At 39.8% G+C, this 15,330-nt stretch overlaps 1 protein-coding gene across 2 annotated transcripts in view; it reads right to left on the bottom strand.

Annotated features, from left to right (window-relative positions):
• LOC109856291 (rho GTPase-activating protein 20-like) overlaps positions 1-14,226 on the bottom strand; it is a 175,965-nt gene extending 161,739 nt beyond the window's left edge. For both annotated transcript variants that reach the window (XM_020431389.1, XM_020431390.1), the window contains exon 1: positions 13,515-14,226. In XM_020431389.1, coding sequence (XP_020286978.1) covers positions 13,515-13,706 — 192 coding nt within the window. In that variant the 5' untranslated portion in view covers positions 13,707-14,226. The remainder of the gene's footprint in view (positions 1-13,514) is intronic.
• Between the last annotated feature and the right edge of the window lie 1,104 nt (positions 14,227-15,330).

Below are 15,330 nucleotides of genomic sequence, written 5' to 3'. Positions count from 1 at the left end.
AAATCGAGATTATTAGAACAAAGACAGATTCGACGATTACGCAGATAAAGATTTTGAATCAGATCTTGAAGATATTTCATTGTTTTACACAATGTTTTGACGCATGTTGCACCGCGCGGACACAAGTAGTGCTTACATGAGAACACTGCTGAAAACGCGACTTGTTCGACACGGCGAGATAAATGAACGATTACAATCTCCGACGGAGATTTTGCTGATACACATGTCTGTCTTTCACAAGGATTGATTGTTGAAGTCACAACTGGCACACGACGGAATAATAAAACTTCCCACGAGATTATACTCGCAAAGCGCATCCTTGTACTTCTTCCCGAAGACACGCCAGGCATTCGCCGCCGCCGCTGCTGTCGAGCGGCACGTGATTCAATATAATTGAGAATCGCTATCGCTCGCGAGGAATACCGCGTACATCTTACATCCTGTTGTCGCGCGATCACGTCCCAAGAGTTAATGTGTCATGAGTCTCCTTTTCATTCACCGATTATGCAAACGTGATTAAGTAATCGCGAATCAAAACATACTTTCACGAGTTATCAGATCGTGCGCATCAAACTAAGGCCATTGCCTTGTTTAGATTTTCGACTTTCTTGGTCGTGAGAGGTTCTATACTCATCCATAATATGATCATCCTTAACGATCTTCATCAAATTCAGTCAAATTGAGCGCAGAGTAGATATATATTTTTTATTTATACGTAAAAATATTGTTTTGTATAATGCTGTTTTCTTTTTTATTGCAATAAGATCCTCTTTTTCCTCGCTCTTGGTATTTTTTATTTCTGTTTGTCATAATGTTATTCGATGTTTTTTGCTATCTCGAGAACGCAAGCGCGTACACATGTGCGAATGAGCGAGGCGTCGAAAATAGCCGGTTTGCCGGTCTACCACAAAACCACAGGGAAAAGCTAGCCGATCCCTCTTCTTCCCCAGATTTCTAACAATCGACACACACGTCTCGCCGGTCGATATTCCAGTATTCCAATACCGGTGTGGCGTTCCGGTATACCAATCAACTCGTCCTTGACGTGCCGACCACGACGACACGTGCGTCGCGTCTCTCAACATGGAGAGAGATTGACGACCGTCTCCGACAAATGGGTGCCGACCGCGTTCCTAAGTGTCTCTCTCTCTCTCTCTTCTCGACGTTTGTCGCTCCCGCACGACGAATGGAGATCGATGCGCGAAATCGGAAAATGCGCTCGACGATATAAAAGCCCGGAGAGGTGTTGATCCTTGAGCGCTCAACTAGCGGGAGATCACATTATATACGTACGCGATTCGCGATCAAGCATCTACCGCAACGCGCGGTAATTTGCCTTGAAGGATGGGATTAGACATGCAACATGGAATTATCAGGTATCTACCGTAAGCGGTGAAAAATGATTGTCGGACTTCAATTGTGAAATATCCTTCGACACTGCTAATTCCAGTATCGATGATTTTATGAATGTTAGCGCCTTTAAGTATTGATAATATTTACTATATAAGGCTCCCTCATTTGTATACCTTAATTACTAATGAATTATTATCGACATATAATCGCGCGCGCGCGAGAGGTTTATCAATTTGATTAAGTAGAACTAATATTTCTTGAGCTAAAAAGCTACGCGAGTAGTACGACCGTGCTAGTGATCAAGCGTGTATCGCATCCGGCCGATGATCATCACGAAGTAAATCATGAACGCGCCAAACGTATCTCGGGACTGCACTATGAAATGCGCATTGTAAAATTCACGCGTATCGCGGCAAGTTCGTAAACTTGTCGCTTAAAAGTCAGGTCGCGAAATATATTGTAGTACTTTCTGTATGTGTTGCACGCCACGATGGAAAACTGCTTTTAATTGCGCGCCAGCGTACAACACACAATACGCCGCTGCGCGTAAAATACGATCGTGATAACTCATTGTGTCGGTATCATCGCGCAAAGGGAAGTGAAGTTGCGAAACAACATGAAAGACGATCGTCGTGTCGTCCTAATGCGCGTCGTCAGTCTAAAATAAACTACATCGACACGTGAATCAAACAACTTCGCGACCAAACAAATGTTATCTAAAAGAAATCCTCGCATTTTAACTATCAGTTTAAAGTTTCTTGAATATTATCTAAGTGTGCCAAGGCACGCATATGAAAAATGTATGTTACATGAGCTAATGAGTTGAAGTTCATTACGCGTGTTATTTGCGGTTCTATTTATTAGCAATACAAAATATGTTTGTAAATTCAAAATAATGACACATACACGCATACATTCTCAAACTGAAAGAAGGTGAAATAGAAGTTTTTAAATATAATTCCAAAAAACCACGCAAAATAAAACGCGAATTAAAAACGTAAATATAATCACTGAAAGATATTGTCCGTCAATTTTTGCGCGCGCATATAACAACGCGTATAATTACGCGTGAGTATTTTTATACGACAGCATTGTTTTATCTGTTATTTTCTGCCGTATGTAATTTCGTGGAAGATTAAACACGCGAGACGCAAGGAGCGCGCGCGCGCGACAAACGTGCTCACCTGTGTCTCTCACGTAGAAAACGCGCGCGGCAATCTCGGCGACGGAATCTATCGCGCGTGTCGGCGCATGAATAATACGTAGTATGAATGTGATGTCATTATTTCCATTGATATTTCTGCCGGATGAAAGCGAATTTAAGTCTAAGATTACGGGAGGATTACGAATGAGGCTAAATCTCCTCGTACGATCGTAAAAGTAACGTCGCAAATGTTAAAAATACAATATTTTCACATGTTTTTATTCATCAAATAGAATTTGTTTTTATCATCGATGTCTGTCAGTATGTATCATAAAGACATACAAGAAAAACAAAAATTAAATAATTATTGTAATAACCGGTCTCTTTTTTTTTCAATTTTAATTAATTTTCTAAATAACAGTCTGTTTTGTTAATCGTAACCGCGCGCTTACCGTGTAAAAAATAAATAATGCATACGAAGTGTCGGATAATGTACAGCGTGAAGCGCCTCGTATAATGATGCATAGATATATGAAGTCATTACGACATTACCGATATTTTTTCCGTAATAGAGATGATTTTCCAAAGATTACACCGGCGGGTCGTGAGAGAACCTTGACTCTCTCTCTCTCTCTCTCTTGTCCTCTCCTTCGTCTCTCTCTCTCTTTTTCGATCCGCTCTATCGTCGTTACGTGAAGTAGCCACGCCGCAAACACACGATATGTGTACGTCGGTTGCGAAATCACGAATGCACTAGGAGTGCAGAATGCGGTACGCGGAATACTTTCCCGAAGCGGAGATAAAGAACTATTCGCGAATAAAGCATCAGCGCGTATACACACACTCCGTTGTAAGGGTAGGGCATATCCAAAAAAGAAACGCCACTCGCTCGCGAATGTGTCGCGCGCTGAGAGAGTTCAGATGCGCTCTCGAGATTTAACGCTTTTTCTCTTTCTCTCGCCGCGAGATCGCGGAACAGAGAGTACCCTGTGTGTACGTGTATATGTCGGCGGGTATTGCGACATCGCTAATGCATCGTGAGTGCAGAATGCAGCCGTGGATGCACTGCTAAACTACTATCTAGCGGAGGCGAATAGAGAGAATACGGGGAATTTACTCCCGCGAACACAAGTTTCAGATGCCAACGCGAATTTTTACAGCTTACACACACACAGGGACGTGCGAACACAGTGTATATGTAAACGATCGCTGACAATGAGTGCGCGAGTTTTGCAACATAATTAAAAAAAATAAAAAGAAACTCCAACGCGTTCTGCGTATTTTGTTTAAAGAAAACTACAAAATATGAATGTAATAAACGATTGCAAAAGTTTGATTTTAAATCAAATGATACGACAATTACGTGGAAATAGACGCGTTAAATTAATGCGCGAGATTTACTTTGGTTTATCAGACGTTTGAATTATTTATGGTACGGAATATGCGCAAGACTTCACAGAAAGATTTTTTGACGCAGACTTTCATTATGCAGTGCAGAAAGGAAACATGTAATGCATATAGATCACCGGGTGTAAGTATCGTGCTACATTATTCCGCCGGAATGCTCACGGAATAACAAGAGAAACAGGAAAAGCTTGTGGAATTTACGACTCTATCTTTCCAGTAATACAATCGACCAGACTGGAAGAATACAATCGACACCGCGTAACACTTGTATTACTACGGTGTAACAAATACTTAAAGAATACAATTAAAAATAATTAAATATAATTAATTTAAATATAATGAAACATAATTGTATATAGAAACTAAAAGTCTTCGCCATCTAGTTTACATCAAGTCTAAATTCAAGTCTGAAACTTCACGAACCATTAAATTAAAAAAAAAAACTTTTCATTATTTATCCTGGCGTTATTAATGTTTTTTTTTCATAAATCTTGTTTTTAAGATTTTTGTTGTTAATAAATATTAAACAACTTAATTGCATTATATATTCTCGAGATTAATAAGTTGAGATTGGGGGGGTACATTGTCTTTCTTCTTCCAAAAAAAATACCGACATAAAAAAGTCCGAGATTTCCAGAGAGAATCTCGCAATAGGAAAAACGCGTATGTACACACGCGTACAATCACATATCGACTGTCGACATTGCAAAATCTTTAATGCATAGTGAATAGAATATACTACAAGTATAAACACACACAGACACGCGAGCGGATCTTCTTCTCTGTATATATCAAACGACATTCTCTGTTACTGAGAGACAATGCGACGATGTATTACCACAGTGTCTCGCGTATGTATCACTTACATCTTCTTATGTGACGTTTGACCACACCGTCGTGTAAACGCTTTCGACACTACACACGAGCTTTAAAAAAAAAAAAAAGATTCTCGAGACTCCTTTCTGTTCTTTTTTTTTTCTCTCTCTCTCTCTCTCTCGCGATTATTCTTCTCTGTCGTAATTCTACGCGCTTCATTAAATTTTTCCCGCGGATCAAGGAAACACACGACCTCTTTTTTTGACGTTTTTATTCGCGCTTACTAATTTTTATCTTCCTAACGACGGCGATACGTTACGCACGCGAGGGGCTCTCACGATAAATCACGATACACATGTGTATATTATATACAAGAGAATACGAAAGCCAACTAAAAGCAATATATTTTTCAACACGCTTCTCGGTCATCGAACTCGACGAGAGAAAAAGTCTCGTTTGCGCACGTTTGTGTGTGTTGTGAAAATTTATCGAATTCCGTTACGTGAAGTTAATATGTACGTTGAAATCTTTACGATTACGATTAAAGATAACACTCGAGCATAATTCAATAATACGCACGCTTTGATGTGCTTGCACGTGGGATATAAATTAATTTTTTCGGACAAGATTACGCCAGGGAAAGAGTCTCTTTAACTGTATTATGCAATAATTCGTGCGATTTATTTGTGAATGAAAAGTTTTATTCTGATAAAGCGTTCACCGCGAGAGACGGTAACGGGCGAGGGGTTCAAGATTCTTTTTCCGATAGTGTGTCGCTAATCTCAAACCGACGACGGGAATTTCTCTACGTCGAGGTGCCGCGTGCGAATAGTTCGCGAGCGGGTGCAAACGCGCGGACGAGGAAGGATAAATAATTCGCCAGATAAACGCGCATTTCATTGATTCTCCGCTAGAATTTAAAGAATCCCAATACAGAACCGAGAGTAGTCTCGCGATTCTATCTTACAATAAATACTTCTACGCAAGCCAGTTTTTCTCAATTATTTAAGTCACCGCGTTGCACGTATCGCCGCGGTTACGCAACAACATATACGCGTTTGTAACCGCGAACTTTTTCTCGTTTGTTCTCTATAACCTATCTTGTTTTTTCGTGCTTTGACGTGCAACGTATCCCATAAATCTCTCGACATAGAATACATATACGTGTGTATGCGTTTAATCAATAGTTTTTTAAATTGCGTATATATTAAATTAATAGAAAGCTTATTAAAAAGAATCTCATCAGTATATTTAGTGAAACAAATTTTCAACAAATAAGAAATTATCTTACTTAATTGAATTACTTGAATTATTTTTTTTGAAAATTTTAATTTCATCTTGCCAAAGCCTATCTTTTTACTCAAAACAATTCGATTGTTGTTACCTGCAAATGCGAGCAATCGACTTCGGTGCTACACAAGCGATAGGAGTTTCCTTCGAAAAATCCTATCGTGGAATTCGTGACGCACGAACGCCACATGAAGCGTGAAAGTATTACGAATACGAATGGTCATGTGTGTACTCACGTGTACGCGCGTGTGTGCACGAGAGAATCTAGGCACTCTTATCTGCATGGGCGTATATCGGGCGTAAAAATGTGTCTGCTTCACTTACCCGTAGAAACGAGTAACAGTTCAATATAAATCATTACTGCTCTTCCTACTCTCGCGATATGTAACATTTGCACAAGGAAATCTTTGTCGAATAAAATTGCAAGGTTTAATTTTGATCCTGACGCAGAGTCGTCGGAGAAAATCCAAACGAATGCGACACACACGACAGACGACGTAAATAAATTAAATAAACACACCTTTTGATAGATCGATTGCGCAGTGCGATATTTAACGCATGAGCCAAATGCTACCTCTTGTTATATCGAATAAAATAGATTCATAGATATATATTGCATCGCGTTATAAATCAGCAACGCTTACACACTGATTTGATGGCGTGTATCAGCTCGTAAACGTGTACAATATTATAACACACGTACATATTCTAACTGCATTGTTGTATAATATTAAGTATGTTTTCAAAAATTTTGAAATATAAACAAAACAGAATATTTTCTTCAAGTGTCAGCTGAAAACTTTCTTAATTTCTTTTTTTCTACGTATCTATGTATTTATATTCTATATATATCTATACAATAAATATATATATATACATATATACAATATCTATATAATATCTATACAATAAATATATATATATATATATATATATATATATTCTACATATATGTATCTTTTTTCTTTTTCTCTCTCTTATCTCTAATCTCTTTTCCGTTATCAATATATTTATCGGGATGCTTCGGAATACCGATGATATAAACTGAAAAAAATGTCAATAAAAACGTCGGTATGAAAATGACGCATTAATACGTGTCCACAATAAATAAATGTAATTTCTATTACACAAATTCACTGACATACTAGCGAACGATTTATATTTCCTGATAGGCGCGCGTAGCGAAAATTTCTCTTGTCAAATCTGACATTCACTAATTACCAGACGAGATCCATGAGATCGATCGCGCGCTTTTTTGCAGACGCTCGCTATCATATTACGTATACGAGCCGAGAACATCTTGTCAATGTTTGCATTCCTTTTCTCCGCGTGGAACAACCGTAGCATTGAGTAACCCCCGATCGTGCAAGGGAACAATTAATCGTGTAAGATGGAAAACGCGCGCAACTGTGGCGCGGGCGCGCAGGAATGCGCGTGATGTGCGTAACATCGGCAATCAGGGTCGTGATTGCACTACACGGGAATCAAATTAGCATTGAGCGCCGGCCATTAGAGCTCCAGAACGGACGGAAAGATACACAGAGCGAACGATAGGCGTAGATATTTGCCGATGATTGCGGGAGGAGACGCGCGGCGAACAAGTCCGATGCGGCCTTTTACGTAACATTTTATCCTTGCCTCTCGTAGATCACTTTCCGGTGTAGAGACACAACGACAAATGCAATCGGTATCTTTGGAAACGTACGATCGCAAAGAGCAAACGATAACAAGAACGTTGTGCCGTCGCAAATATAGTGCGTAACTCTTACTCCGGAAAAATATCCGAACTCTAACTCTCTTTACGCGCGTTTTATGGAGCGCTTCAAATTTTGCTTGCACCATCAGATTTTGTGACAACAATGACATACTCTATGTTTCGCCACGTTTGTTCTGTATCATATTTTTTTGTAAAAATACAGAGCGCTTACTTGTAATTTTAAACTTTCTATCTTGCGTAAAAATAGTTTACTTAGAACTTTGATTAAACAACATGTTGTTAATGATTCATTGAATGATATTCGTAATTGATTGAGTGGTAATTAATAGTAATTTTGTGTGTAATTGATACTTCGAAACTTCAGTCATCAAATTAAACTCGCTACGTGTGTAAGAAGCGCAAGTACATATTGTACGTGCGTGTACAACGCACTATACACGCGTTGCACGTGTAAACTACGAATCGAATACGTGTTTCTCTTCGTACGTTATATTCTTACGGAAAGATAAAAGTTTCACGGTATGCAAATGCGGAAAACCTTTGATGATCAATCGTCCCATTGTTTTTGTGTTGATTGGAAATCGATAAATAGGAAGTGATTTAACGGCTATTATTTCTGCGCGTGGGGTTTGTTGCGCTTGATGAGTTCTTGTCGGGAACTCGATATACATTTCGTATTTACGAACGGGAATATCGACTAAAAGAGAAGGCGAACATTGTTTTGCTTCTTTCTAGTCGCGACCCACTTTTTCCTGTCGAAAATACGGGAAACGTTCTTGCGTAAGAACATATCCGTTAAAAATCGTAACGTCGAGTTATTAACAGAAGGTTGCGAAGTGCGAGTATGCAATTTTGAAGACTTTGAGCGCGTTCGGCGAAAATCGGAATGTATCGAAACGTTTATCGTGTGCCGCGTTCGCCGCTCCAGCACCCACTTGTGTGCAAGCAGCATTTCTCGAATCGCCACCGCATGCGTAATTACGGGACATTTAGCAGCACGCGCGGCACGCACAAACGAATGCGGTGCACAAACACAGCCGAAAGTTCAGGAAAGAATATCGGTAAAAAAGCGACTTTACGATAAATCACCGAATGATTTTATGGCCCCGGTTCTCCGCGCGCCTACTAATATTAGGACAATTTTCTGCAAAAATTCCTCGGACAGAATCGCTTTTATTGTAGGATACCCTGTAATCAGCGGTCAATATTCGTAAAAGAGCATTGCAATAAAACTCGGCTCGTATCAAAGCCCGAACGATTATTGGAATTTCGGTACGATAACGAACAGCATCCTTGCCGCGAGTGTCCTCTGCCAAAAAAAGAAAGTCTAGCAATCCTAAGCGCTATCTCGGTGGTCATAATATTTTCGGCAAACATAGTCTAAAGTGGAAAGACACTATTTATTATGGAGAATAATACATATTCGCGTGCTAATGAAGCAGATTTCACAACACGCAGCCAGGACAAGCCATTAGCGTTAATATTTGTTGTTATATCACTTGATGTTTGCAGTGAAATCCTAATTGATAAGGTTTAGCTAAAGGAACACAAAGAAAGTCTATAGTCTATAGCAAATATGTAAAATAATATTAAAATCTATAGCTACTATGTAAAATAATATTAAAATAAAGAATAAAATTTTGTTTTTAACCAAATTTCGCGTAAAATCTGTTTCAATTGTATTTCTCATTTGAATAACAAAATTAAGGCCGATGATGTGCAATTTTTTCCAAGAAATCTGATATTATATTTAGACATTCAACGTCAATTCCGGGAGTATTCTTTGTTTCCATTCCCAACATTGACTCATGCAAGACCGTAATGAGGCTCGATGTAAAGATACGAGCGCAAGAGCGAAAAAAAAATGCACATGCATGTATGTACTCGGTAATTGATAGGTGCGTGACGAGCACCGAGATTCAATGAAGCGCAGGTAAATATAACCGCTGAAATGGCGCGGTTTAATCGCATCACGATAAAAGCGCGGATGAAAATTTAATTTGAGCATAGCTTTCTCCCGTTCATTATCCTCCCGACCGTTCATATCCAACAATCGAACAATCGCGTGATTTACATATGAATCGATTAGCGTTTAAACTTTGCTTACGCTTCGTTCTGCGCATATACTCGTAGGTGTATTTATGTACACTTAGCGCAAATATTTAGTGACTACATATTTTTATATTCTATATATTAATATAAATTTTTTTGACATTTAATTTTCTTATAATTAAAAAAATGACAGATTTATTAAACACGTATTAAATCTCTATAAACAGTTACTCAAAATTTAATCTATGCATTTTACTTCTCAAAATTGTAATATCTGCGGAACATTAATTAAACAATTTCAGATTATCTGTCACGAGAAAAAGCTTCGCAAGCAATAATTTAGCCACAATTCTGATACAATTACTATCTATTATATTAAGCTATTTCCTAGACAGCATGTATTTACAAATTTTACTAAAAAATCCTAACTGATTCGACTAGCAAGTAGCGGCTTCGCGTGGTAAGCTTTTGCGCGTCGTGCGTAATTTACTTGTCAGCGCGAACGAAATAATAGGATATTAGTTTCAGATCGGGTAAAAACACTTATTCTCTCCTCTCTTTCGCGCGCGCGCGTGTGTCGGCGAAATAAATGTGTATGTGTGCGCAACGAGTGAGAATCGAACTTGCTGGATAACCGGCATAACTACCACGAACCTTCGCGCATTCTAATCGCGGCAGCATCGTAAGCGCACAAACATCACTTTCTCCGTTCCGTTAACCAACCATCTTTTTTAACTTTTCCTAACTGAAGACACAGACGTGCCATAATCGCAGTTATCCACCCAAGAATAGTTAGGATCGTTGGACGAAAATTCACACATCAATTACGCAAGAAACTTAAATATTAAACAAAACTTAAATATAAAACTTAAATATAAAACTTAAATATAAAACAAAATAGAACATATTTCATAATAAAATTTAAGTAAAGCCATAATTTGCATCGTTCATCACAATTGTTTATACTTAAAACTTAATGTTAATTTGTATATACACAGTACATAAATCATCAAAGTTCTCTGCGTGAGATGAAAAATCTTCGCGCAGTAAACCTCCAACTGATAAAGAAAACAGCGAGAAATCGTAACAAATACTTTCCTGCGCGTACACGTGCGTGTAAACATTATCGGTCGTAATTACGACGTAAATCACGAAGACCGCTTATCGCAATACGATCGTCGGGAGGATCTCGCTGAAGACTCGTCAGGCGGCAACGCGTTCGCGATATTAGCAATGATATTAGCGATTACCGTTTTGTATTACACACAAGAGCGCCGTTGCATGTGTACAGAAAGTCGTTGTACATATATGTATGTGTGTATATAAACGTACATAAAACTTCGTTAAATTTAACCTTTGTGGTTGAACATCCCCATTTAACTGACCGCGAACTTTTACTCTTTTGATGTTTGCATGTGTCGACGCCTAGTCGCGCCGCAATTATCCGTTTGAAGTTAAGCGGACGAATTGTAAACAGGCAATCTATACTTTTACGTTGCATACACACAGCTGATACCGTTAATTCTTTTCTTCATTACTTCCATTACGACCGAACGCGTTGATGCTCCAATAGTGATTTATTTATTAGTCCACGTTATAGAATTACAGGTTTAATATATGAGAACTCGTTCAAGTTATATTGGCATGATTATCTCTCGAACAGCTCTCGTCTTTGAGAAATAAAACTGAACGTTACACGCTTTTTTTTTCACAAAATATTGCTGCGGAATCATTTATAGGAGCGCTTCCTCGAATGACATAGTAAAGCCACACACCAGAAAGTGATTCTACCGTAAAATTATTAGACTTGAACGAGTCGGAAATGTATGTCACTGTGTGTAAAAAAATCTATGCGATTTAAATATATATGTTATATATCGTGTGCTCACGCGCAGGAAATATCTCAGAAAATTATTTATGGTCATAAACCACGAGACGCGAGAAATTCAGATTCTTCTCTTGGCAAATTAAATTAGATCTCCGAGTTGAAAAGTGTGCGTACGCGCTGTTGCTGCTCGAAGCTTTGCGCAACGAACGCGCGTTCCGGAAAAAAAAAAAAGAAGTCCACGACCACAATAAAGCGAGCACACACGCGTCGATAATGCACACGCGCGTCGCGTCGTAAAATCAAATCGGTTCTACATTCGCTTCTTAACCCACGCTAAATTGTCTCGACCTAGTTCGCGAGATCCGAGAACAAAACGAAGACAGAAGCGCACAAATCGGGAGGAAGAAGAGGAAAAAAAAAAGATAGGTCGCGCTTGCCACTTTACGCGCGCGTTAGAAAGCACCGGTCATCGATCACGCTTTCTTCTTTGCGATTACGTGTAAAAAAAGCGTCGAGGTTCAATGAACGACTCGTGTAACATGTGTGTACACATATATATGACGCCGACGCGCTTCTTTCTCCCCGAGTATGTATCCGCGTACTTCCTTCATTGTGATTGCCGCGAAAACGCGAGAGAACCCAATCTATTGGGAGATTTATTTCCTTTCTTTCTTTCGTACGATAGATATAAAACTTACTTCCGCCCTAGTACGCGCAAAAGTGCAAGTGAAAACGATGTTCGGAGCGTTAATTAGCACATACGTCTGCAGTGCGTTTTTTTTTTTTGCGTTACGCGAGAAATAATGTTTCACGAAGTTGATTTTAAAAACTCGCGAAAGCATATATATGTAAAATATATAATTGTTAATGATATCTAATACATTTTCCTGTGTTCAAAAAAATTGTTTTGATAGTCTAAGATTTTTTTTCGAAATATTTTTACAAACTTGTTAAAATATCTTTTTGTTCAGCATTTAATTGAGTGACACACGTGTGTAAATATTTGTGACAATGTACGCAAAAAAAAGTAATCGGCTAATTGCAGAAGACGGAGAGAGATGGGGAAGAAAGGGAGAGAGAGAGACAACAAGATATGCAGAATTTCTCTGTAGGGAGAACGTTAAATACCGTTTGTAACACCTCTTACTCTTGTGTGCGTAATGTGTAACACTTAGTTCATTGTACGCGCCATATATTAATCGTCGAAGTCTGTAACGCGTTTCGATTTCTACCTTGGAATTTGCACCGGCTTCCTCATGCAAATTTACATTCGTATTTCTTTGCGATGTCAACTGACGGCAACCAAGTGGAAAATGACAACGATACTCATTTCTTTATCGGAAGTACTTTCGCAGTTCGTGGTAAATAATTAAGACCACTTTTACATTTTCAAATTCAAATAAGCAACATAATTATACTACACTCTGAGCGTCAAATCTTATTCATTGTTGCAACTTTGATTTTCATTATTTAAAACTAAAATATATTTGTACGTTCATTTGCGAACCAATTTAAAATTGGTATATTTATTGTTGCAACTTTTTATTATTCAAAGCTTTATTTGTACAGTTATTTACGAGATAATTTAAAGTCAGTATAGTTGTGCAACATTTGAATGCGACGTAAAAATAACCTTGAGAGATAAATAACAATACAAGTAAACAATATACGAATTCGTGATTTTTAAATAAATGTAAACTTTCTCTAAGAATATTTTCTCAATAGATTTACAATTATATATAGACTATCCAAATTATATAGACGCACATAAATCTTACAAAATACGGCTTTTACGTTGTTAGTCACTTTATTAGTATTTTCAGTGCGAATAAGATTTAACGCTCAGCAAGAGAATTACCGCTCGCGGTTGACAAGCATGCCATTTGTAAATCAACGTGAGTACTCACCGTGAGCTGCGTCTTGTCAGGTGCAATTGCCGTGATCTCGACCGGTCTCGGTTCGGGCGGGTTCGCTCTGCTGAGAATTGCAGCCGGCATTTTTGCGACGAGGGACAACCTTCTGGTGAGCCGTCTGCCCAATTCCGCACGCCGACGTACTCTGATGCGGGGCCCGGTGCCCTTGTAACTTCCGAATTCCATTCTTCAGTCTGAACGCAAACAATTCTCTTCTCTTTCTTTTTTTTGTTTACCAACAGCTCTCGCTCATAGTGACACACAAACACACTACTCCAGCTCGTCGTCGTCGCGTCGTCGTGTTGTTACTTGTCACGTGATTCTTTGAACAAACATCTTGTGTTGTTGCAAAAGTTCAGTCTAAAAACTCCGAGTTCCGTGCAAAATGCGGAGACACGTCTCATCGATTTTGCGTGTGTACGAACAGCAACAGATCGAATTGTCCAAGTTTCAGGGTCACCGGCGCCATTTGCATTTCCGCAATTTGAAAGTTGACTTGTGCCGGCGCGCGCGAAAAATCACCGACGTTCGCGCGCGTAATCCGCGCTTCTCGCGAAAACAAAGTATCGTCGTACCTTCGAATTTATAGTCTCTCTCGGATAACAATTGTGAATAAATCTTTCTCTCTCTTTACGTCGCGACGTTTCGAGACACACCGCGGACCAAAAGTGTGCGCGACGACGTAAAAACCGACTGGATGCTGCGCACACACAAGCCTCCCTCGCAGCGGCGCGCGGCGGAGAGGGGCGAAGACGCGCGAAGGGAGCCGAGGACGCAAAGATACCTATGTTCATACACCTGTACGCGCACGCGCGACGTTCAGGTCGCACACGAGCGCCTATTTCTCTCTCTCTCTCTCTCTCATTCAACTCTTGATTCGACTCTTGATTCTCAACTTTCTCCCTTCGTCCTTCCGTCGGAGGTTCTTGAAAAATCGAGGCGCGGAAAGGGGAGCGTCCAAAGGGTTCTTGCTCTTGTCTTGACGCTTGCTCGTTCGGTTTGCCTGACGCGCTTCGACTGAAATTGAATCGCGGCAGTCTCCTACCACGCGGTCCGTGCGACCACCACTAACTAACCTACGCGCCCCGGCCGTACCACTTCTCCTCTCTCCCTCGTCCGCCCGTTACGGCGTGCAAGAAGCCGCGCACCGTTGGTAAACAAAACGTATTCCCCGCGGGAGATTAGAGTCGTCCGGTGACGACCGAGCGCTCGCAAATGATGTAACGGGTGCGCGCGAGATCTCGGTCAGTTTACCTGTTAAACGCCCAGACTAATTGCACCGATACGTATTCGAGAATGGTGTTGCTCCAGTCCGCGGTGAAACGTGACAAACTCGCGCACACATCGCAACACGCTCTCAGTTCGATTATTGACTTACTTCAGTTGTTCGAATCGTTCACGCGTATGTACATGCAATTCGATAATGCGCGATTCTGCCATCTCCGATTAACTTAATCGATCGATTACTCCGTCGGAGTCGACCAATCGTATCGGTTGATTGACTGAAATGATCAATTGCAGTTGACTAGCAATCGATCGATTGCGTCAATCAAAGTTAAGTAAAAACTTTAAATATGTCACGACAAAATTCGATGTTTGTTCTCGCGGAAGTCGTTTTCGCAAAGTGCGTAAATTTTCGAGCGCGAAATCTCCGATAACGCAACGTGCGATAAGAAGTCGCGAAACGATCAATGACTGATTTATATCTACGAGCAAATAGCGTGACGGCGTCGTTGACAGAAGCATCCTAACGACGCATCACGGTGTCGTGATGTTTCCTTCCTCGGCTATAAATAACGAAGACCTATTA

This window comes from Pseudomyrmex gracilis, unplaced genomic scaffold (genome assembly GCF_002006095.1).
Source record: "Pseudomyrmex gracilis isolate BER0280 unplaced genomic scaffold, ASM200609v1 scaffold_113, whole genome shotgun sequence".
Classification (NCBI taxonomy): Eukaryota; Metazoa; Arthropoda; class Insecta; order Hymenoptera; family Formicidae; genus Pseudomyrmex; species Pseudomyrmex gracilis.
Note: the sequence above shows the minus strand (reverse complement) of the source record. Positions and strands in the feature narration are given on the sequence as shown.